The following is a 25,413-nucleotide window of genomic DNA, read 5'->3' as shown; positions in this document are numbered from 1 at the left end:
TATAATTTTGGCTTTCGTTTCATACAATGTTATTGTACGTCTTTATTCTTGTAATTTCTCATATTTTAAAGTGGCACTGAACACTGTGATAGTTTGAAACACCAGAATTTCATGCTGGAAATAAACATTTTTAACCAAATTATTAAGTAGAGAATTTAGTCAAAAATTTTATAAGAAAAGCAGGTTTAGTGACTGTATTCATCCTGCAAAGACAATGATAAAAACGTTTAACCAAAAGACATTTTACTACAGTCAGCAGTTTAAAACTGTAATGACCGTGGAGTTGTATGATTAAGCAATAATCTTATTAGTGATGTAAAGCTCAACAGTTAGTTTGTGAGTCATCAATGTTAAAAAATGCGGTAAAATCTTTTGTGTGAATGTGTTTGTAAGAAACCATTTTAAGAGGCTATTATTGTATTTTTGTTTGTTTTTTATTGTGATGATTTCCAACATGTACGGTCTTGTATCATCACATTTTTCTTACAAAATATTCTATGAAACATGACACCAGTTACTGTAGTCTTTTTCTTAACACAAGAAACACATTTTTGCATATGCTTTTCTATCAAAAGAGTGCCATAAAACAGTGGGCCAACAGAGAAATCTCCAGACAAATTGGTAGCGAGACCACAAGCTCTTCAGAAGTGAGCAGTTACTCTCTCAATCTCCAGAAGATCATCCAAGAGCTGAAACACAAATACACAAACTCTTTTTAGAAGCCAACATGGTTTAAAAGTAGGTGATAACAGTTGATAATATAGAGTCTTAGCAGCTGGTTGTTCAGTTGAAGTATATAAAATGATTACGGTATTAACTAACTCTTTCCCCACCATTGATGAGTTAACTTGTTAATTAAAGGATTAGTCCATTTTCTTAAAAAAAATCCAGATAATTTACTCACCACCATGTTATCCAAAATGTTGATGTCTTTCTTTGTTCAGTAGAGAAGAAATTATGTTTTTTGAGGAAAACATTCCAGGATTTTTCTCATTTTAATGGACCCAAACACTTAACAGTTTTAATGCAGTTTAGATTTGCAGTTTTAAAGGACTCTAAACGATCCTAAACGAGGCGTAAGGGTCTTATCTACCAAAACGATTGTCATTTTTGGCAAGAAAAATTAAAAATATGCACTTTTAGACCACAACTTCTTGTCTTCCTCTGGTCCTGTGACGCGCCAGCAACGACCTCACGCAATACGTCATCACGTCAAGAGGTCACGGATGATGTATGCGAAACTCCGCCCCAGTGTTTACAAGTGTGGAGAAAGAGGACCGATCAGAGGTTGTTGTATGTTGAATGATATTAATTCATGTCTTTGTGTCAGTTTATTGTTTAAAATGGTCCGCAAATGTGCGTTTCATACATGTAACACGTGACCTTTCCATGGCATTACGGAATCACGTGAAGTCGCGCTGGGCATCACAGGACCGGAGATGGAAGTTGTGGTTTAAAAGTGCATATTTTTTATTTTTCTTGCCAAAAATGACAATTGTTTCGCTAGATAAGACCCTAATACCTCGTTTGAGATCGTTTAGAGTCCTTTAAAATTGCAATTTTAATCTGCATTAAAACTGTTAAGTGTTGGGGTCCATTAAAATGAGAAAAATCCTGGAATGTTTAAAAAACAACAACATAATTTCTTCTCGACTGAACAAAGAAAACATTTTGGATGACATGGTGGTGAGTAAATTATCTGGATTTTTCTTTTAAGAAAATTGACTAATCTTTGTGATAGTGGTTCTCAAACTTTTTTGGCTGAAGTACCCCTTTTTATGATTTTTTCAAGCCGAGTACCCCTTAACCAGACGACAACATTAAGCTTTAAAAAACAGTTAAATGAGTGAGACATTATAGGCTTTCTGATGCCCCAGAGCAGGATTATTGCTTATTAGTATTCACCACGAAACTGGTGGTATTTTTGAGGCTCTGTTTTTTTATTCTTTTTAGCATCATCTTTTAAGAAACCACCTCTCCTTACTTAAATTATTTCGCGCAGACCCTGCTCCTATGATCTTAGTACTGAACATATATTAACAAAAGGTTTAAACTTAAAGGAGTAACAATACAGCAAAGTATAAACTGCAAGCTACAAATTGAATATGGCAGTATTAAAGATTAGTCTGCTGGCCGCTGCTACTGCAGCTGGTTAGCGGTGTCAGGTTACAAATGAGTGTGCGTCAGTCAAAGCACCCCCCCCCCTAGGTGCTATTATCAGATTTGCAAACATTCAATTAAACATACATTTAAACAAATATGGCATAAAGATATATTTAAATAGATTGAAATTCATATTAAATTTAAAATAAACCTTTGAATTATCGATTTTGTGTGGATTACAGCTGCTTTCCCAATGTTATTAATTATGGAAGCTTTAATAACCAAATAAAACTCAAACATATTTACAACACTGACAGATGTATACACACAGCAACACCACAAAAGAAAGTAAACTTTAAGTATGAAATGATAACAGGAGCAGGCTCCGTGTATCTCCGTTGCTGAAGCTGCTGAACTGAAACCTTAGCGCATGCGCCAGACAAGATCAACAGGTTGAACCCGCACATGCATTTTGTACAAAATGCTTTAAATTTATGATTTTTTTAATGCATCTTTGTGTATTCCTAATGTCATATAAAATACTATCATCATGATTAACTGATTTTATTGATTTATTACTAAATCTCAGTTTCCACTTTCTCTCACGTACCCCGTGCAGTACCTAAAAGTACCCCTAGGGGTAGGCGTACCCCCATTTGAGATCCACTGCTTTAAGAGAACACGCTTCCATGCCACTGACGAGTTTTCCCGGCAATACGTAATACTATCCACTACATACGTGCTCTTACCCAACTTAGAAAACCCGGAATTATTTCCTTAGGGCAAACAGTTGAAACTCGGTGTATGTTTTGATCATCGCTCTGAATCTGATTTCTATCAAAAGTCCTAAGTTTTTGCTCAAAATTTTGTATTTTTGAAGAATGAAACATGTTTTTTTTTTTTTTTTTTGAAAACAGAGGGTTTGTTCTTTCATTTGATATATTGAATATATATTTAAAGAAGAAGAACATTTTCTGGGTAGCACTAACTTTTGTAAAAATCATAAAAATGCTCACGCTGGCAACTTTTTGTTAAATGCTGGAAAGAGTTAAAACACTCTGGGGTCGGCTGCGGCGCGGGCGCCGCAAACTCTTTATTTTTCGATCTCTCCCCAAAGAGACTTAGATAACTCTGCTGATTTTTGACATACAGATATGATTTATACATCATTTAAAACATTAAATTGTCTAGTTTTTTTCTGTCCACTCCCAATAAAAACAGCATGTTGTGCTTTTCGCAAAATTAAGAAAATAAACATGATGCGCGTTTTGTTCTCTCTCCCTCAGTGAAGTCCTTTCAGAAACACGTCAGAAAAATTAACTCTAACTTAACGAATATTTGTCATATAAACAAAAGATAAATGTCTACATAATCCTTGGAATGTCTGCTTTTGGAAGATGTAAGTGAAATCGAAAACAAATATTGTAATTCGTTGTTAACTGTATTAGAAGAGAGAGATGTACCGTCTTTCTTCTGTTGCTTCATTATCTATAATGAGCCACGCCCCGCTCCATTGAAGAAAAGAGCAGAGATCATCCATATTCATTAGTCAACCCCACAGTCAATGGACATTCCGTCTCTGCATATTGACAGTCAATGGACATTCCACACCATTCACTGCTGTGTTAAGTTTTAATCCGAGTGCTGGAAACATGACATCTACTTGTTTACTCGTGACTGTAACTAAAGTTATCTCCAGACGCGAGTGTGACTCGATCGACGTCCAAACGCACACACAAACACACAATACCTCATATTTGAAGCGCTTTGTGGTATCATTATAAAAGATGCGATTGCACACATCACATACTTGTTTACTCGCGCCTAAATCTCCAGACAGACGCGAGTGTGTCGTCAGTGTGACGGGATCGATGTCCGACATATAAATCCTTATTTACTTGCGGATGTGTGTCAGTTTCTCCAGACGCGAGTGTTTTCTTTGTCTTCCGTCAAACAGCTGAGGCGACGGGAACGCACATACACAAACACGCGAGTCAGGAAACTCGACGCGCTTTTTGGTATTCTTATAAAATATGCGATTGCAAACAGTACAATCCTTATTTAGTTGCGTCTAAGCGCATATCTCCGCACAGCAAGTTTATTAAACACAGGATCACTCGCATGTGCACACATTCACTGCTTTCATGATCAACACGTGAGGTAATGGCGGCGGCTGTAAACAAACATTGATAAATTTATCACGCGTGTCCCTGGTTGTGTTTCTACTATAATGATTACAAAAACACAAATAGGAGTCCAGACAACGATAGGCAGTTGTTCTTTTGAGCTTTTTACTGCACAAAAGTAAACCTCTCGCTGGCCAACCAAACACAAACCCTGCGTTCACTTTATGATGGCCAAACAGTACCTTTACCATGATTAGGCTACTATGGTTTTTAAAAGGTAACTTATACTTGTGATATTAATAGAAAATATTTCAATAGAAATATATATATATATATATATTAGTGTGTGTGTGTGTGTGTGTGTGTGTGTTTACATTGTATTGAAAAGTAAACCTTATCATGGTTTTACTGAGGGTTACATTCCTGTTGAACATCCAAGGCTCATTAGTGGCTCATTATTCAACTCTTTTGTCTCTCAGCTGTCAATCACTGATTATTCAGGAGCTTTCCCGCCTCCATGCATACAGCCTTTCCCAAGCAAAAGTGTCTTAGAAATTGTAAATCAATGCATTGCTTTATGTGATTGAGTAGGCCATATGATTTTCACATCATTTTGAAGAAAAAACTCTAGACTACTAGATCCTGTTTGGAAAGTCTTGGGAAAACATGTTTAGAATGAGTTTTGTGGAGTTATATCAGTGACTTAAAAATTTTGCTTTTTCAAAAACCACGCATAAACATTTTTCTCTCAAAAATACAAACATGTATATACATGTTGATTATATGATATTGTAGCCCAGTTTGTGATGAACACAGTGTTATGAGACTTTTGCCATTAATATGTTTTCAAGCAACTGAAAAAAGCACAAATGTCAGTGCATGTCAAAACTTCCCCAGGGCCCTAAAAACCCCTTAGACCCCAGAGGGTTAAAAGATTTCCATCACTTGTTTATAATTGTGTGGCTCTTTGGTCTTCCTTAAAGGAAAACTACATATAAATATAAATCAGTACATATTGAATTGAATGCGTTTTTAATTCTGTTATGATAATATGCACTTACAATGTCCGGCGTTGTGCCGATCTTCTTAGCAAGTTCGCTTCGCTCCATGGTGCTGAGGTACAGATACTTGTTCAAGAGCTCTCCATCTAGAATATTCTTGACTGCGTTCTGCAGCAACCGCCGGTCATAGTGCAGCATTCTGAAGTCAAAGACAGGTTTGATTTATCCAATAAATATATTCTTCTCTAGCACTAGCACTACTAGCAGACATTAGTACCTGAATGCTTTCGGGTTGAGTCCGGCATGGTGCGGCAACATGATCGTAAGAGCATTTTGCAACATCAGAAGTCTGCGGTAAGTCTTCTCCTGCATGGGCAGAAGCAGCCCGACCCCTCCATCCAATGTAGCTGCATGGACAGGTTAACAATTATACATTAAAATAAGTACACATTTTTTATTAGTATGTATATTTTTTGGGGGACTGAACCCTTGATCGTTGGGTTGATAATGCTTTACCAATTGGGTTACAGGACACTAATATGATTTGAACCATTTTACATCATATGATAATAGTAAACTTATATAATAGTACGCATTTAACCAAGTGACTTACAAGCTTTACTTTTTATCACAATTTTTGTTCCTGGGATCGAACCCACAACAAGAACACTCATTGCATCTTTCTGAATTGTCTATTCAACCGCTCACTCACCAAACCAGGTGATGTGTTTGTTATCCCAGGTGAGCGACTTCTTGCTGGCTGTGTCCAGAGTGCCACGGCAGGGCATCCTCCAGAAGGCGTTCACGTTAGCGCCCACGTTAAAATCTGCTCTTCGGAGCAGGCGCATGCCCCCGAAACTCTCCTTAGCTGAAACAACAAAATCACTGCAATATCAAGCATTGGGAAGACATATAAGCAAAGCTTTGAGGTATTACTGAAACAATCAAATACCTTCTGGCAGGTACATGTAGACCAGCAGGTTTTTGTTTCTGTCTGAAACTAAAGGAGTTCAAATGTTACAACGTCAAGTTATTGAAGTCTAAATCGAGGTAGATCATGCGTAAATAAAAACGTACCCAGAAAACCAAGCTGGTTATTGTCCACCATGAACTCTACGCTGTAAACCTCCAAGGGTTTGGCATCCTAATGTAAAAAGAAAAAACGTAAAAACATTTGAAATGATGCAAGAAAAAAAACTGTGGAGTGTAGTCGGTACCCTGCTGACGAGTGACAGCGTCTTGCTCTCCTCCTGGTAGCGCAGCAGACAGATGCTCTTCATGACATCAGCGGCCAGGATGAAGTTCTTGATGCTGTGCATTTGATGTATGTAAAGCTGAGTGTCGATGAAGGCCATACCCGTCAGATCATTATCCTTCAGACTCCACAGAAAGATCTGCATATGCCACATATATATAAATCAACTTGCTTTTAAAATAAATAGTATCAGATGCATAGGAATGAAATTTTCAGGGCTGTCAAAGTTAACAGATGTCGTATTTATATTAAGGATTGTGGAAATAAGAAGTCCAGCTGTTTGTGCGTCTGTGTATGACACAGCTGCTGTGGCTCTTCTTTACTTATCATCATACCACGGGTCTGTTGAATGCTGTATTCTAATTGGCTGAGAAATGTTCCGTGAGTATGCATTAATTTCTGATAACCGCACACCTAAATTGTCAAATGTCTTTAAAATAGACACCAGAGCAATGTTTGTGGTAACCGTGGTATAAGAGGAATAACTGACTCCGGTCCTTTGAATTATATGAAAATAATGCAAACCTGTGGTGTAACATCATTGCACCTTGGGTGTGCATTATTTTCTTATAATTCAATGGCCCGTCGTCAATTATTCCTTGCTTAAACAATTAAGGGACGGCGTTGAATTCACCTTCTGTCCGATGGCAGACACCAGGTATCCACTGCAGTGACAGAGAGCGGTTACGGGTCCCTTCTGCTCCTTCTCATACAGCACTTTGAACTTATTCTTGGTGAGCGGTTGACCGGGCTCTGGAACTACCTCGATCACATCCAGAATCAAGATCTGACAACAAACCCAGAACACATGACTGATGAGAAAAATATATACATGTCATCATAGACATCGATTCCTTTTTCCGCCGATGGGTGCTTGGCACAATGTTACGGAACGCTTAGGTTGCTAAGCAACAGCGGACGCTACAGGAGCGCATATAAGCGCTTTGGAAAGGAGGAGAAAAGTGGTGCACACGTGAAATGCTCCTTATATTCAATTTAGTCATCAAAGCACTGTAGATATTACAACTTGTGAGATCCACCAATCAGAGGCTTCCAAAACTCAAACGCGTTTTGATTAAAATTAATTAATGATATCTGGTGTTATTTACAGGAATGGATCGCACCTACACTGCAAAAAATGACTTTCTTACTCAGCATTTTCGTTTTGTTTTCAGTAGAAATATCTAAAAGTTCCTAAATCAAGATGTACTTTCTAGATGAGCAAAATTATCTAAAAAAAGGTCTAGTTTTTTTTCAAAAAAAATTACATTAAAGTGAATTTGTGCTTAAAAAAAGCAAAAATATCTGCAAATGTGGTGAGAAAAAAAATCTTGAAATAAGATTTCTTTTTTCTTAAACACTTAATTCAGGCAAAATCACCTAAATTTGATATTTTTGGTCTAAAAACTAGACTTGTTTTCTTGGGTCGTTTAGCTCATCAAGAAAAAGCATGTTTATTAGGGGTGTGACGAGACATTAAATCCACGAGACGAGACACGAGATTGGGTTTACGAGAACGAGACGAGACAATATTTTTAGACTTTTTAAGAAATCCTGAAGAAACTGAAATCACGTCATTTTAAAAAGTTTTAACTAATCAAGGACTGGCCCTAACAATTATTTTGCTAACTGATAATGAAGTAATTTGTTATTTTTGGGTAATAAAAATAGACCCAAGTGAGCAGTAGCCTTTAAAATTACATAATAACGAAGATGCAATAACAATTGGTTCAAATAAAGTATTAAAACCAAGTTACATTAAACAACATTACATTAACAAACACATTACATTTGTGGCATAAAAAGCATTATGTATGTACTATAACAAATGCCTGCAGGGGGCGATAGTAGACTCGTCTCACGGACGCTATCTTCACTTTCACTTTCGACTGAGAGAAACGCTTATTTTTAGCCAAACAATGTTTAAACCCATTTGAATATTTAATATATGTCAATTTCTTTACACTAGAAATGATTCAGTCACTGTCATTTTTGAGCAAGAACATGCAGACATTAAATCATGTAAACGAGGGTTTAATCTGCTGAGACTTCTGACACTGATCAACAGACAAACACAACGCGTCTCAGACTTCACAAGAGTTCACAAACGAACATTATTGGAAACCCAAACAAAAAAGCAAACGCTGTAAAAGACAAATATAATGCATGCACTGTAAAAGGGTCAAACAGAAAGCTGCATCCTCCGGAGGTCGCATATGCAGGCTGCATACGTCATCAAGGTTTATTTCAGATCATTATCTGAGCATTACATTCGCAGGGCGTGAGCATATTACAAGTTGCGATTAACTAAATAATTAGTAAACTTTATATTTGTTAATATTCTCTAATATGACAGTCTTTATGAAGTAAATGCAGTTTAAAAATGCGACTTCCGAAGGATGCAGTCTTTTATTTGAGAAACGGCCAGCGTTTCACCTCCACAAGAAATCTCGCGAGACACATTTAATATCGTGAGACACATTCAATCTCGCGAGATCTCGTCGCACGAGATCTCATCACACCCCTATAATTTAAGAATTTTTTACATATTTTAACTGAAAACAAGACAAAAATACTAAAAAAACTTTTTTGCAGTGTACGTAATCAATCAGCATTGCTTGTGTGGATAATCAAGTATGTAAGCTGCCAGTCGCCTTGAAAGATCATGCTCATGGATCTTTTGTTGGTCCTGAAACATCCTTTCATGTCCTAACCTAAACCCTACCCATAGGGACGCAGCCTTTGAATTGGGGTGTGTATGAAGACTCACGCGGCCTCTGCAGGTGACCTCCTCTCCCTGCATGACGCAGGTCCCGAGAGCCACGTATCCCTTCAGTCCTGATACCGTCTCCTGACTCTTCAGCGCCACAGTTTTCATGCACGTAACATGCTCCCACTCCTCCAGGTCGATCCTGACAAATATGCAATGTTATGGTTTAAGATCAAAAGCTAGGTGAAACAATAATTAAAAATGGACATTTATATATTAGCATCAAAGTCAATAATTGATATCACATTGATTTGTCATTCCCTTAGTCAATCAATAATAAAGATGACATCAAGGTTAGCTGGGTTTTTACAGACTGGGTCACATCTACAAAGCAGGCGTGTGTGTATTCGTTGTGAGGTTCTCACCGTGTGTTTGGAATGGCTTCCCAGCTGACGGGAGAAATAAGCTGAATGGAGAATCTATCCTGCTGAGGGTGAATGTAACGCTCATCTGAAACAACAACAGACCACATTAAGTCCCCATCAAATCGGGCATTCATCTGTTCACACACATTAGCAGTTTCAAACCTCTTTCAATGGTCTCAAATTCTTTCTCCTCTCCGGTCATTCTGGGTATTCGTGTGCACTGTTCTTTAACACTGGTACACACTGCGTACACCTGAAACACACATTAATAGTTATAGTACACAACATGTATGTTAGACTATAAGAGGCTGCAGATTACCGGATATATTGCTTCTGTCACAGACTGCATCTAAATCTATATAAACCGATCAGCCATAACATTATGACCACCTGCCTAATATTGTGTAGGTCCCCCTTTTGCCACAAAAACAGCCCTGAACCGTCAAGGCATGGACTCCACTCGACCTTTCTATTAGAACCAGCATTCACTTTTATCAATTTCAGTTACAAGAGCTCGTCTGTTGGATCGGACCACACGGGCCAGTCCACGCGCATCAATGGCCGCCCATGACCATGTCGCCGGTTCTTCGCTTTTCCTTCCTTGGACCACTTTTGAAAGGTACTAACCACTGCAGACGAAGTTTTGGAGATGCTCTGACCATCTAGCCATCACAATTTGGAGGGCCAAAAGGGTCAAAGTCACTCAGATCCTTACGCTTGCCCATTTTCCCTGCTTCTAACACATCGACTACACTTCGGAAACGAGAAAACTGCATTGGATTACCTTGGATTCCACATGGTAGCTCACGTAGTGGACCGTACACCTGAGAGGAATCTTGCGAACAGGCCAGGGCGCATCGTATGACAGGTAAGTGGGTAATACACTGATTCTTAGTTCACCCTGTAAAAACATATGTATATATAAGAGTTATGTTACTTATTGTCATGAAACATTATAGAAAAAACTAAAAATGCTTTTGTAGATAAATTGTAAATTTTGTTAAATGCCAAAATGTTTGTGTGCCTGTTTGTTGTACCTGTTTGTTGAAGTAGAGGAAACCTTTGGGACAGTTGATATTGTGAAAAGGTGAGAAGGACTCAATGGGGCCATCTATTGTCATGGGGTGCAGTCGCATTGCCCCCCGAGAAGTCACCAGCATCCAGTGAGGAGACGGCCCACAGATGAACACCTGACACACAGATGCACATATCAATAAAATTTACCTACAAATTCAGTGTAAACTGTATTTTTTTTTTTTTTTTAGAAACGATGAAGGCAAGAGATTTTCATTTCTCGGAAGGGGTGGGAAATGGTGTTCTTTAACTGTTTAAATTGTATATTCTGGAATGTTCTTTGGGGGTTTTACAACAAACATTTAATAAATACAGATTTTAAAAAAATAATAATTTAAAGGGGGGACAGTGTAAAGCAACATTGGCTTGCTCTGGCTGGAAATGAAAAATGGACAAAATATGGACAAAAAATAAATTAATTAAATAAAATGAAATGGAATAAAACATGGATAAATAAATAAATAAAATAACACAAAGAAAAACTACTGTGTGTATACATACATACAAGTACCCAAAGAATAATTACAAATGTTCACATACAAATAGCGGTTGTTGAAAGAAAAATATATTTTAAAGCAACCAGTCTTTACATTTCACTTTGTCCAGTGTAAACTGTTACAATCTGTGTAAATGTAGGTTGGTAGGTGGATATATAAAGAACAACAACCATAGTGAGACATACCCCTGAATATCCTGAGATGTCCTGAAAGTATCTGAATCTGGCCACACGACCCCTGACCCCTACAGACTCCTCTCCCTGACCTTCAGGCTTCTTGTCCTTCCTCAGTTTGGACTTCTTCTCTCTGAAGTTAATGTTATGAGGCATCTGAGACAAAGCAAACAAACCACGAGTTATAATCATTCAAAAGAGTAAACATTTACACCTTTAGGTGAAAAGTAACTGCTGGGTACCTTCTTAAAGCGCACTTTAAGGTTACTCTGAGTTTGCTGCTGGTCGTATGGAAAAGCCTCGTAGATCAGAAGCTCTTGATCAACGTGAGCCTGTGAAAATTTGATTGACAGATATATTCATTGGGTAAAACTGTGTTGATTGTTTAAAGAAAAAGCAGCGAAGTTTCAGTCATAAACTCACCAGCAGGTAAGGACGACTGTGGTTGTAACCTAATGATACAAGAGCAACCTCTTTAACCAATGGGATTTCTCCTTGCCTCGTCATTTCCTCTTTTTTCAGGTCTCCCTGAGTAGCAGATTGGCTAGCAGAGCTGTCGACCAAAACACGCTGACCAACGGGGAAATTTTTCACAAGGAAAACTAGACGCCAGTCCGGAAGCTGGTAGATCTGATGAAAGGTGACATGAAGTGTTGAACCAAGTGTTGTTTTTTTAAAGGGGCACTTCACTTTTTTGAAAATATGCTCATTTTCTAGCTCATTTTTAGCATAGCTTAGCATAATCTATTGAATCTGATTAGACCATTAGCACCACACTAAAAAAATAACTAGGGCTGGGCATAGATTAATCTAGATTAATCTCATACAAAATAAAAGTAATTTTTTAGCATAATAAATGAGTTTGTAATAGGTGTAAATATTATGTATATTTAAACACACACACATACCTATATATACATTTAAGAAATGTTTTATTTAAATATCGTTTTTTATTTATATATAATTTAAAATATATAAAAATATAAATAAATATATACACACATGTAAATGTTTCTTAAATACATACATGATTGTGTGTGTATTTATATATACATAATAATTATACACAGCACAAACTCAAACTGTTATGCAAAAAAATACTTTTATTTTGTATGAGATAGATTAATCTATGCCCAGCTCTAAAAATAACCAAAGAGTTTTGATATTTTTCCATTTTAAACTTGACTCTTCTGTTGTTACATCGACCTCGAAGTTCGATTTTACAAATATCTAAACTCTTATTTTTTTTAGCGCGATGCTAATGGTCTAATCAGACTCGATGGATTATGCTAAGCTATGCTAAAAGTGGTACCGCCAGACCCGGAGATCAGCTGAATGGATTCCAAAATGGTAAAAATCTAATGTTTAACTCTAGGGGAGCTTGAAAATTAGCATATTTAAAAAAAAGTGTAGTGTTCCTTTAATTTGATACATGGAAGCTTATAACAAATTAATGTGCCCTAAGACTTTTATACAATATTGTATGAGGTTATTCATTATTTTATGCACAAACACAACCAAAATAGCTCTTGAAAGTAAATATAATAGGTAATGGGTGTATATGTACCTCCATGACTCCGTTCTCTCTGACCAGCAGACACCAGTGTGACGGTTCCAGTCTGTTTTGACCACTCTGATCTCTTCCTGTCGAACTCATTGCTGAAGTCCCGCGACTCTGTTCATCTTTACTGGGGCTCATCAGAGGGTTTGATTCACCATACAGCATCTCCTCCTCATCATCCACAATATTACTAACAAACAAACAAACAATTAGACAAATCACGAGAGTGCAAACAGTACTGTAAGGGACAGAATTAAGTCTGCTGTGATTGGTCACCTGATGTCCTGGATGATGGTCTCTGACTCTGATTGGGTCCTGACTGCCCTTTCCTCTCTAAACAGGGAGTTGACCTTGTTCTCGGTGGTGAACATGCCGCTGACATCGCGAAACGCACATAGTGTAATAACACGTGATAGCTGTGGAAAGTCAAAGATTAGTTATCTACAAACTTAAATGCTTATTTAAAATGATCATTGAAACCAAATGTTGACATTTTAAATCACCTAAACAAACACGCCCCTACCAGGATAGAATCTGGACTTTCTTTTTTAGACCCGCCCCACACATACACAATCCAGGCAACGATGTTGTTAAGTAGACATGCCCCTTAAGGCTACAGGTGTTTTGGTACTCGGCCCAACTCAAAAATCGTGCACCCCACCTTTAAAGCACCTATTGCAATCAACGCTGAATGTGACTCATCCAATCAAAATTGAGAGTAGGATGACTCCATTTTATAAAATAAGATAAAGGTTTTGTTTTATTATTTAGCATGGACTGACCATGTGGATCTGCGGTTTCTGTAGGGTCAGTCGGCTCTTGCCGGTGTGAGAATCAATCTTCAAAGCGAACATGGTGACCGCTCCCTCAGACGTCATGATGACCACATACGGGTCAGCCACAGAGCAGTGCACTATGGGAGAGCCCAGGTCCACGGGGATGAAGTGCAATTGGGTGACTGAGAAGAGAGAAACCAATCAAACGGCAAATAGGATAGGGAATAAAGTTCATAGTTCAATTATCATAGGTATCAATGTACTGATGTGGTTTCTTACCTCCCTCCAGCAGTCTGATGCCCATCGGGGACACCTGGATGATATATTTATTGTCCCCGATGTTGCCTGCGAATACGGTGGGACCTTGTGTGGCGAAACCACTGGTGTCCAACTCCATAATCTCCTGACCTGTCTGCAAGATCTGAAGAGATGAGGAAAGCAAATTTATACTGTAAGCAAATCTGTCCTCCATATACATGACAATAATCGGCTTATTGCGTTCATTCTATCAACCCATTACTCCCAAAAGGCTTGTAAAACTGACCAATCAGATTACAGCTTGCCTTCATCAGATGGTCAGTGAATGTCTGCCAATCTGAGGCTAAGGCTACTATACGAGTATTTTTATTGGTCAAGAAGTAGCTGATGAGAGACGAATGTTTTGTAGTATTACCATAGTAGAGTCCTCTCTGCTGAGGATGAGGAAGCCGTGCTTGTTCTTGTCTTCCTCCAGCGTAGGCTTGATTTTCATTTCCTCTGGATCTTCACTGTCGCCTTCTGTTGGGGACTACAGAGAAAGCAGGGGAAGTTTTAAAAATAGACACAGTGATATGTTTAAGATGCACTGCATTGACGACAAATGATAAGAGAAGTGCAAACCTTTTCAGGTTTTTCCTCATGGTATATAACCGTCCACATGTCATGGCATCCAGGAAGTTCAAACGTTGTGACTACCTGCGGCCTGATGCTTTTCTATAGAATACAAACAAGTGTTTGAATATCACAAGTTTAACATTCAGAGTACTTTATAGTATTTGGTTTAAATGCAGATGAATTCGCATTATGCTTATTAGAACAGGGCATTTTCTAACATACATAAAAACAAACAACAACCACGACCAGGTGAGTTAATAAATCCAGACTTCAAAATTTTAGAACTCAAGGGATCTTTCCGAAATAGCCCCCTATACCCTCATTCATTATTCCCTACATTAGTTCACTAATACAGTCCACTTGAAAGAGTCAATTTCGGACACTAAAGGCCAAAGTGTAGTCCATTTTTTTATGCATATGCAAGGGTCTGTGTACGTCAGCGCATGTGTATGAGACAAGTCAACTGTGTAAGTTTGTGTATGCGCAACAAAAAAAGTCTATAGCCAGGGCTTAAGCATTCGAAGTGCCTTCTTGTGTACTTAGGCAGGAGTTAATTTGGCATGTGCCTGACAGTGGCTAGCCCTTGGCATAGGTTGAACACTTGCAGTGCATTATGGGATTGAATAAGTGCACTTAATAACCTCTACTATGGCCTTGTCCCAAATGGCACACTTAATGTGGATTTTCGGTCTTGTGGCCTTAAATTGCGTGTGCTCGCTTAGTCTACGAGTCCGTAGGGTGTCCCATCTGTCATTTTAACACTCTGAAGTGTGCTCATCAGCGCCCCATTTGCACCACTGCAGCAGGCTTCGTGCACTTTCGAAAGAGCAATCGCTTTATCCTGGCGAAAGACGACGGAAGGGAGGAGTTCACACTGATGGGCAACTTTTCTTCCTATTTCCAGCATGACACTCGAGTCTGTCCCAAAATACTACTTCCTCGTGGACTCTCGTAAGTCCAGAGTGTGTCATTTGGGACAGGGCCAATAATTTCGGACACCACTACAAAATGGCTGTCCCCTCAACCAGTGCCCTATTTAAAGGTTTATTGGGGGTTATCTCAGACACAGTCAAGATCTCTGACCTGGTCATTATCCATTATGCCATTATGAAAACTAAACTGTTGCAAAAGTCAGTAAGAAGTGAAGTCAATCCTGATCAGCCTGTGTTCATACCAAGAATAATTAACCATTATACCTTAATATTCAGAGTCGTATAATAACAGAGTTACGAAACGCTTTGATCTCGCCGCCGCGCGGTCACGTGATTCATGTAACGTTCTACAGTTCCAAACCAAGAAGGGCTGTCAATCTGTTTGCATAGGTTTTCAGCTATTTTAGGTAAATATTAGCTTGTAATGGGAATTGATCACTATACTTACTGTGTTTATAACGTTTTTTTTACTAGGGAGTGATGGAAATACAGTAAATCAGTTAATAAAGATAAACAGTTAATCGTGACCCAAATATAACTGTGGTTATCTATACCATCTACAGCAACAGTTTATCTTTAATTTTTGTAGCAAAATATGGCTATATAAATGGCTATCAATCTGATAAAAACATAATTCCTACACTTTTACTATATTAAAATAAAATAAAAGATCGCCAACGCGGTTATTTGTAACAGTGAAGCATAACAGAAACACACTAAATTCATATTTTAAATTCACATTAAATGTTAATATAATCATACATGATTTTCGAGGATACATCACTCGTATTACTTACCAAACACAATGAAACACATAGCAGCATTGTGAAGCAGTGTGACTTTCTTATAAGGCATTTAGCTTGTCGCTGTTGCCCCCTAGTGTTACTCGTAATATATAAAAAAGATAAGTATAAAGTAGATGGCCACCAGTAATAACATATTAAACCATTAAATCTATATTATTCACACATTATACACAACTCATTAAAATATAAAAATTTTACTAGTTATTATTAACGATAATCATTACCTACCGCAGAGTTCATAAAATATCACTGTTGACTATATTAATGAAATGTCCGAAAATGTAAAGAGAAACGGTAATTTCATCGATTTACCAGCAGGTGCCATTGAAATGAATGGGCTTCAGTGCTGCGTTTGGAACTATGCGTCACTACCGGTCACTACATGAAACGCTGTTACTTCCGCATTCCATTCTTACAACGGACGTCTATGTGATTGTCGTAACTCTATTATTATACGACTCTGTTAATATTAAACTGGAGCTATTTCTGATGACAAGGTTTCTTTATTGTGTGATCTGTAGAAGATCAGAAAGACACTTTTACCTGGTATTTATATTTGATCACATGTTGTCCGCTGAGACAGATCAGCATTTATATTTGGTTGTACCACAAGTCTCTTTTTCTGATTTGCATTTTCTGTGTTTAATTGTGAAGGATTTCCTTACTGCATGCACTGTGGCATACACTATTTTTATTGTTTTAACTGGAATATTTATTGTTAGTATCATCAAATGATGAGCATGTGGTCACATGCATCCCTAAACATTTCTGAATTTGATTTAGCAATAAGAAAACATAATGGAACCTGTTATACACCCTTGTTATACAGTACACCCAGAGCAAATGTTCATATAAACAAAGCCTCTGTTAAATATGAGCTCAGCAGGAATACGCAGATAACTCAATAACTTTGATTCATGCATCCCCTGTGAAATGCATGACAGGTACACACAAGCAGCGTCTCTGCTGTATGTCGGGTGTTTTATAGGCCTTTCCAACCATCTCTGAGACAACCATGGTAAAGCCCAGATATCACTGTAGCACTGCAGACTGCCTTCGGCAGACGATCCTCACCACCCTAGGACAGCAAGCTATGCATCTCTAATTCACTCAGACCCAGCTACAATACATGCACGTACATGCATGAATGCAATGATGGATCCACAAATACTTAAAGCACTGTCCCAAGGACACAATTCCAGACAGGATTCATTGGGATAATCGGGGTAGTGTGAGATAATCATACCTGCAGTACAGATAGAGCGCCGTTCTTGCCGTAACCCGAACACACCACCACCTCCAGGTCTGGCTCTGGATTATTCTGAAACTGAGAGTGACATATATGGCACTACATTTTATTTTCTGGTAAATGACATCAGGGTTTGCCTGTTTAAAACTTGCTCTCACAAAACCAGTAGTAGGCAAACATTGCGATCCAGTTTCTAGTTTGCTAAGGGCAGTCAAATTACTATTAAAAACTGCTAGTGTGTTGTGTGCTTATTCAAATCAAAAGAGTGCACTTATAAATCTATGATATTCTATTCCCCAGATCTGTCACTGGACACTCCCTCAATGCAAGACTGTCAGATTTATGTGTTGATTTTATCATCTGACAGGCAAATTCTATGCTGAACGCAAAGAAAATTGAAAGCACAAATCTCTTTAAATAATGCACATGAGATATAATTTATGTTTGCTTCATTTATTATTTTTGTTTAAATCCAGTGGCAGCCGGTGACTTCTTTTACTGAGGGCACTCGATGTAAAGTTCGTCACAACATGTATGTTGCCCGTCGTGTGAACCTATGTGCATCACGTGTCTTGTCTAAATAAGTGCCTACTGCAGATGCACTAAAGGGTTTATGATTAAAAAGACGCTTGCGTTTGCCAGATACTCCCATAATCTCATGTGTAATCAGTGTTTACTGTTAAGTGAGTGTGTTGTGTGTATTTTGTGAACATGAGCGTCTCTTTTATCATTAACGGTATTGAGGTGTGTGCAGCAGGCACTTATTTTGACAAAACACGTGATGCACATGGTTCACATGACGCAACAAACACATATTTTGAAAACACAAGCAACACGCATGACACTCCGAACACATATTTTAAATTTGCGCCCCTCGGAAGAGCAATATATATATGGTGTGCCACAAGGTTCAGTATTAAACCCTTTCACTCTTTCAAATAAAGCAGTGAAAATAATAGGTACCTCTTCAGAAAGGAAGGCTGGTTCTCCCATGGAGGCACTGGAACAGGGTCCAATGTTCAACATGCTGTCACACACCTGAAAAAAACATCATATGATCAAGTAATGTAAATTTTTGTTTTTATAGTCAGTGACTTTTAATTGAATTTGAACTGAATGTGAGTTCAAGGTATAAGGCAGTTTCTTACCTCAAACGAGTATGTAGCCAGTTGTGTGCCTGATTGAGCCTCGCTTCCATACACCTCGATCTCATCTAGCTCATCAGGTAGGTTCGCCTTACCTAAAAAACAACAACAACAACAACATCACACACGTTACAAACACACTAACATAAATATAATTGCCATTTTAAAAAAAGGTCATTCTTCTGCATGGGATACCCAGCCAGGGGTTAAGGTACACAAGGAAAACATATGCAAATTTATTCCAGAGGGTTCTTGGAAGGATCTGCACATTACCTGCCCAGTTTGCCAAGGCATCCACACGCTTCTTTTTATTCGGGGGCTCTTCCTGGTATACAAAGACATTCAATATGCACGTTATGCATGTACAATTTGAATATGACAACACTATATGCTAAGATCCAGTATGCCAGACAAAACCAAAAACCTGAAAAGTGATAGTGTAAGTTCATGATGTGTCAACTGAATCATTACTACGCTGTGATAAATAATGGTCAGTAAAATGCATCAACAAACCTGCTTCTCTTGGTCCTCGTTCTCTTTATCCTCTTCCACTGGCGTCTCCTGCAGTTTCTCAGTGTATTTGAGCAGCAGCGAGTTTCCCAGACGAGAGCCCAGGAACAGATATCCTGGCTCCATAGTCATCATCTGACATCACACATACAGGGTGTGTGTAAGAATTACACTTAAAAAACATGTTTATTAACTAAGTTGATGTACAGTTTATTTTTAATCACTCACGCAGGTGGTCAGGACACTGGCGGCGGCCTTATCGAAATGAAACGCTCGCACACTCCTCATGCCGTCTGTGATGAGCGTCAACACATAACTGCACACACAATACAACACAACATTTTCAATAACATGTGAATCATGATATGATTTAAAATACGAAAGGCCATAAATCTCACATTTCTCCTCCTTTGAGAGAAATGACCATCTTATCAGACGTGATGAAGGCAGCTTGAGAGCAGTCCAGGGTGATCTTCACCTCTTCCTGTGACCCTATAGAGCATAAAACAGGACATTATGAGAAAGATGACTTAAGTCATTATAGAAATGTGAGTCCAGTGGCACTTACTCAAGGGAAACGCTGTTGTGCCATTGGTCAGACTGTTGAGCGACACCCCGAAAGGAGGAACACTTTGATTTAAATACAGTAAAGAATTCACAGCGAACACGACAACTCCACCTGAAGACAATACACATATACATTAGTCCAAATTTAAAACATACAACCATCTCTATACAGACATTTGCGAAAAATCAGCAGTATGTAGCACCAGTTAAGAGAGGTGTGTATGGATGATAATCTTACCAATGGGCTTGGGCACAGCCATGACCTGATTACAGTCGAAGGGCAGATTACTCAGAGACCAGATGACTGGATGAACCTTCTGCATGATGTTCAGAGAGATGGCCACGATACTGCAAGTGTCCTGACGCACAGCTACTCGCCTGACCACCAACACATTTTCTCGTGAAATTATCAGCCATGTAGATAATTATGTAATTAAGCGTTGATTATAAGTTGGATAATAAGTCATACCCCGGCCACGTCTGGTTGGGCTCAAACAGGATGAGCAGTGTGGGCTCATAGTATCCGTGGAGAAACTTCATATCAATAATGTTCAGGAGTTTCTCATCCAGTTCACGAACATCAATGATATAGCTGGGTAGGAAACTAGACTTTTGCCTGAAAGAGGAACAACATTATGAGTGACATAGTACACAATATCGATGAAACTGCATTTACAATACCCTTGGTTTTTAATTGGCAATGGTGGAAAAACTACAACTCCCATCATTCCATGCTCATTTATCAAGCTATGATTTTGTTTTGAATGGGGAAAATTACATACTGAGCCTTTAAAGACCAGTTCATAACTGTGTAATATTTAATCAGGATCCTTCGGTTCGATTTAAATACAGCCTGACAATAATTTTGTAATACATGCAGGTGTTTTGTGAAAGGTTCATCCATACCCCTCCCCCACGATTCCCTCCTGCTCGTCAGTGAGCGTGTCCTTCCTGAAAGGCAAGACCACCAGGCAGGTACCGTACACAAGCATCACAGCACAGCGGTTCTCCGGATCCACTCGCACCATAGGAATGTGCACGTTCTGAACGAAACCATCCTGAAATCATACAAATAACACAGGCCAATCAAAACACACATCAGCCTGGCATACAGATCCACAGAAGGACAGCTCAGAAAAGCGGTACACACTCTCAGCTCTGGCTCTTCAAAATAATGCAACGACAGAGTCTTCAGATCATGCGTGCCTGGATCATACTCCACAACTGAGAGCTGAAAAGACAAAATAGATAAAAGTCAACATTATGCATTATATCACAGGATTGATTTATTATTTAAAGGGACACTCCACTTTTTTTTGAAAATATGCTCATTTTCTAGCTCCCCTAGAGTTAATCCATTCAGCCGATCTCCCGATCTGGCGCTACCATTTTTAAAATAGCTTAGCATAATCCATTGAATCTGATTAGACCATTAGCATTGCGCTAAAAAATAACCAAAGAGTTTCAATATTTTTCCTATTTAAAACTTGACTCTTCTGTAGTTACATCGTGTACTAAGACCAACAAAAAATTAAATATTATAATTTTCTAGGCCGATATAGCTAGGAACTATACTCTCATTCTGCTGTAATAATCAAGGACTTTGCTGCCTTTACATTGCTGCAGCAGGCGCAATGATATTATGCAGCAGCGCTATTGAAAGTTACTAAGAGTTACTATCACTACGCCTGCTGCAGCCATGTTACGGCAACAAAGTCCTTGATTATTACACCAGAATGAGAGTATAGTTCCTAGCCATATCTGCCTAGAAAATCACAACTTTTAATTTTCTGTCTGTCTTAGTACACGATGTAACTACAGAAGAGACAAGTTTTAAATAGGAAAAATATTGAAACTCTTTGGTTATTTTTTAGCGCAATGCTAATGGTCTAATCAGATTTAATGGATTATGCTAAGCTATGCTAAAAGTGCTAGCGCCAGACCTGGATATCAGCCTAATGGATTCCAAAACGGTAAAAATCTAATGTTTAACTAGCCTGGGTGCCAACCGATCTTAGCCCCGCCCACCACATTTTGAGGACGGGAAGATCGGTCTGGGGTTTCTCCGTTGAGGAGCTACTATGCGAGTCCCAAAGCTGGTCGACCAATCAATTTGTAAGGGCGGGCTTTATACAATGATGGACAAATGATCAACAGTAACTTAACCAACCACGTCACCAAAGAGCGCGCGTGTTGAATCTATTAACAATGAAATGGCTGCCGCTGTAGAATTCAGATGTGTGGATTCTGACATTGAGTCTGTTCTAAAAGATATCGACAGAGTATTGATTTTAAAAGAGGAACAGAGAAACGCAAACAAGGCATTTGTTGATCAGAAAGATCTTTTTGCCGTCCTTCCTACGGGATTCGGCAAAAGTTGGTCGCACTTATAGAGGACCAAGTTAAAGAAGCAACTGAAATGGCTATCACGGCAATGCAACTCGGCGTGCACGACGAGATAAATATAATTAGCGGCCGTTGCCAGCTTCTTTTCGGAACCCTGGAATTGTGGCTGCTGAATAAGTGGAGGGACATGCTAGGCTCCGATATTTTTCAAGCAAACGTAATGGGTATCGTCGTGGATGAAGTTCACCTAATGTACAAATGGTAAGAGATAGTCTTACTGTATGACTTAGTAAATACTTAATGTTGTGATATAAATGAAATGTTGTAAACATAGTAGGTGTTCATGTACGTTTGCTTACTCAGACTTAGTCACAATGTTAGTGTCATTGTAGCAAAATAACTAGCAGTTCGGTCATGCTGCAAAAGACATAATTTCAACATACGTCACCCACTCCGTTGCTCTGATTGGTCATAGGTCTATCCAATTGAGTGCAGAGGCATTTTTCGGTTGAGACACGCCTCATAATCATAACCCAATGGAGCGGTATCAGACTCAAATTCTGACTAGAATTGAGTATGACAACGTCAGGCTAATGTTTAACTCTAGAAGAGCTGGAAAATGAGCATATTTTCAAAAAAGTGGAGTGTCCCTTAAAATGCTTTTTAACTTTAGAATCTTGTTCACACTTACTTTAGCATCTTTGAAGCTGAGAAGCAATGCATCTCTGTTGTTGCCCACGAGCTGAACGCTGGCCATGGACATAACATTTCCAAAGAGAGAGAAAGATGCCACTTGTTCCAGTTTCTCCTTACGACTCTTGCCATCTACAATATTTTTGTCAAAAAAAAAAAAACCACAAATGTCACCAAAACCACAAATTATCTTTATCCAGTAATATAACAGTAAGTATAAAAGAAACAGTCCTACCGGATGACTTTTCTGATTTTGAAGTGCTCTAGAATATAAGCACAAATGATTGCATTTTAGATGAATTGCTTGAATAAATAGGACATGCATAGTGTATTGGTGTTTGGACACATAAAGGGCACCTATTATGCTCAAGTTTACAAGATAATATATATGTCTCTGGTGTGTCCAAAATGTGTCTGTAAAGTTTTAGCTCAAAATACCCCACAGATCCTTTATTATAGCATGTCCAAAATGCCCATGATTGGGTGGGAGCAAAAACATGCTGCTTTTGTGTCTGTACCCTAAAATGCGAATGAGATACTGCTTCACACTCCCTTATCAAAAGAGACAGTGAGCACTTTCGGTTAAAACAGATCTGATCTCACTACTGAGATATGCCGGACAGTGTACAACTCACTGAGGGAGGAAACTGTGGGAATGTAGGACTGTCAGTCTGTGGCCGTGGGTGGGGCTTTAAAGTGTGATGTCACACTAACAAGAGAATCAAAGCACATGTCAAGAAGACACACTGCCAATTGTTTTTTTTTTTATAGAGAGTAGTTATTTATTAATAAAGGAGTGGGTAGTTTTTCAATTGTAGGGTGGTTATGTTTACACACTGCCAACACACATTTATGTCCTTGTAAAAAAGGATTTTGTATAATTAATCTATACTTAAAAATCTACACTGTCAATGCATTAGATAAAAAATATCAACCAAAAAATTGCATGGATGTATATTTAAAAAAAAGAAAAGCACACTTTTGCATTGGTTTAAAGTGTACTTGAATAAAAAATATTTAAACACAAGAGAAAGGACATGTACCTCGACATCATAAATGATCCTGTAGACATAAAGTTGTGATGTTCCTGCAACCACCAGGTTTTTCTCTTGGCTGGAGATGAAGTTGCAGTAAACGGCGAACTCCACGGCGGTGGGCGGATGAGCCTGACGGTACACTGCATACATGATGATGATCAGCTAATCCTCTCAGCACCTGACCACAAACATCACAACAGCATCATCTGCACACGAGTGAACACTACAGCTTTCATACGTTTACAAAACCTTTACGGGACTTTACACTTATATCTGACTGTGCCACAACAACTACATTCATCGCAATTTATTTTTACAAACATGTTCAACTTTTGTTTACATTTTATTCATCTCAAGATTTGCATGCTAATATGCTAGCTAGTTGCAGTTGGTCTTAAATGTATGTTAGATACGTAATTGAATCGATTCTGTCATACCGAAAGATACTGTATAAATATCCCAAATGACCCGTTTGCCCCTGGGTCTCATAAATGGAGATATTAAACTCGAATCTCAGCACATTATTAGCACATTGGACAGCACTTGTTTCATTCATTACACGTCCCAGCATGCCGTGCGGCAACGGTGCAACGCGGAAATGTGTCCGAAATGCGAAACGTGAGCACAGGCGGTTCCTACCTCAAAAGTAACAAGGAAAATCGGTTTAATATAATTTTTTATGTGTTTATTTCACGGATATGATCATAGTCCCAGACTAAAATACAAAAAGATTGAGTTGCGTTAATTTAAAAACATCTCGCGTTGACATCTAAACATGCAGTGTCACCATTTTGTCTCAAGGTGCACACCAGTTGTTTTGTAAGATATGTTTGTCAGTACTTAAATGTATTATTATATAACTAAGCCCTTATCCTGGATTAATCTGAACCATGTCCAGGAAACCGCCCTGTATGTTTAATGTTATTAATATTAATAATAATTGATATTATTGTAATACATAAAACCTTCAAATAATGTGGCATTGCTGTAAAATGTACTGGTGGTACTTTGTACAATATTGATAATATGAGATGTGGTACCTTTATATCATGAAAATCTGACTTTTTCCATGTTTAAGTGCTATAATTGGGTCCCCAGTGCTTCTAGCAACCTAAAAAATGTAAAAAGACCAACCCAGTAAATTAGTTTTGGTAAACCATTATCTGCAAGAATGGGAAAAAAATTGGTAATTGAAATTTAGCTCCCCTTGTGATGTCAGAAGGGGATAATACCGCCCCTTAATCTGCACTATCAAACCACGGCACTGCCATTTATTGCAGAGATCAACTCATTTGCATTTTAAAGGACACCCCCGCCCCAAACGGCACATTTTTTGCTCGCATCTACAAAGTGGCAATTTCAACATGATATAATATAATAAATTATTAATAGTGTGAAGTTTTATCTCAGAATACCACAATGTGCTATGGGGACACTAAAGATTTATTTTACATCTTAAAAAAGTCTTGTGAAATGTCCTGTTTAAGATATTTATGTTCTGTAGTATTTACTTGGTATTTTAGGGTATTTAATATCATGTCAAACTGTTGCAAA

General features: G+C 38.3%; 1 protein-coding gene across 1 annotated transcript; it reads right to left on the bottom strand.

The window, feature by feature from the left end:
- Positions 1–412: 412 nt before the first annotated feature.
- Positions 413–25,403, bottom strand: cpsf1 (cleavage and polyadenylation specific factor 1). Its single transcript, XM_065293283.1, has 38 exons — positions 24,297–25,403; positions 23,866–24,037; positions 23,058–23,085; positions 22,821–22,954; positions 20,934–21,014; positions 20,690–20,841; positions 20,253–20,399; positions 20,022–20,161; positions 19,785–19,895; positions 19,615–19,708; positions 19,445–19,532; positions 19,220–19,351; positions 18,980–19,031; positions 18,710–18,801; positions 18,525–18,599; positions 17,559–17,639; positions 14,581–14,673; positions 14,375–14,488; positions 13,981–14,122; positions 13,708–13,883; positions 13,202–13,341; positions 12,932–13,115; positions 11,788–11,994; positions 11,607–11,696; positions 11,377–11,520; positions 10,658–10,810; positions 10,405–10,521; positions 9,783–9,873; positions 9,621–9,705; positions 9,256–9,397; positions 7,120–7,272; positions 6,448–6,624; positions 6,308–6,374; positions 6,183–6,230; positions 5,943–6,098; positions 5,508–5,637; positions 5,291–5,429; positions 413–689 (listed from the first exon to the last, which is right to left on the bottom strand). The coding sequence occupies exons 2-38, from the start codon at positions 24,007–24,009 to the stop codon at positions 642–644; spliced, it is 4,347 nt and encodes a 1,448-aa protein (XP_065149355.1). The 5' UTR covers positions 24,010–24,037; positions 24,297–25,403; the 3' UTR covers positions 413–641.
- Between the last annotated feature and the right edge of the window lie 10 nt (positions 25,404–25,413).

This window comes from Paramisgurnus dabryanus, chromosome 19 (assembly GCF_030506205.2).
Source record: "Paramisgurnus dabryanus chromosome 19, PD_genome_1.1, whole genome shotgun sequence".
Lineage (NCBI taxonomy): Eukaryota > Metazoa > Chordata > Actinopteri > Cypriniformes > Cobitidae > Paramisgurnus > Paramisgurnus dabryanus.
This window is presented reverse-complemented; position numbering and strand designations above follow the sequence as displayed.

Coding starts and splice junctions, on each gene's coding strand:
- cpsf1 (XM_065293283.1), bottom strand. CDS start 24,009: ATGTATGCAGTGTACCGTCAGGCTCATCCGCCCACCGCCGTGGAGTTC. Junction 14,123..14,374: donor GCAGAGAGGACTCTACTATG/GTAATACTACAA, acceptor TCATCTCTTCAG/ATCTTGCAGACAGGTCAGGA. Junction 7,273..9,255: donor AGGTCACCTGCAGAGGCCGC/GTGAGTCTTCAT, acceptor GTTTGTTGTCAG/ATCTTGATTCTGGATGTGAT.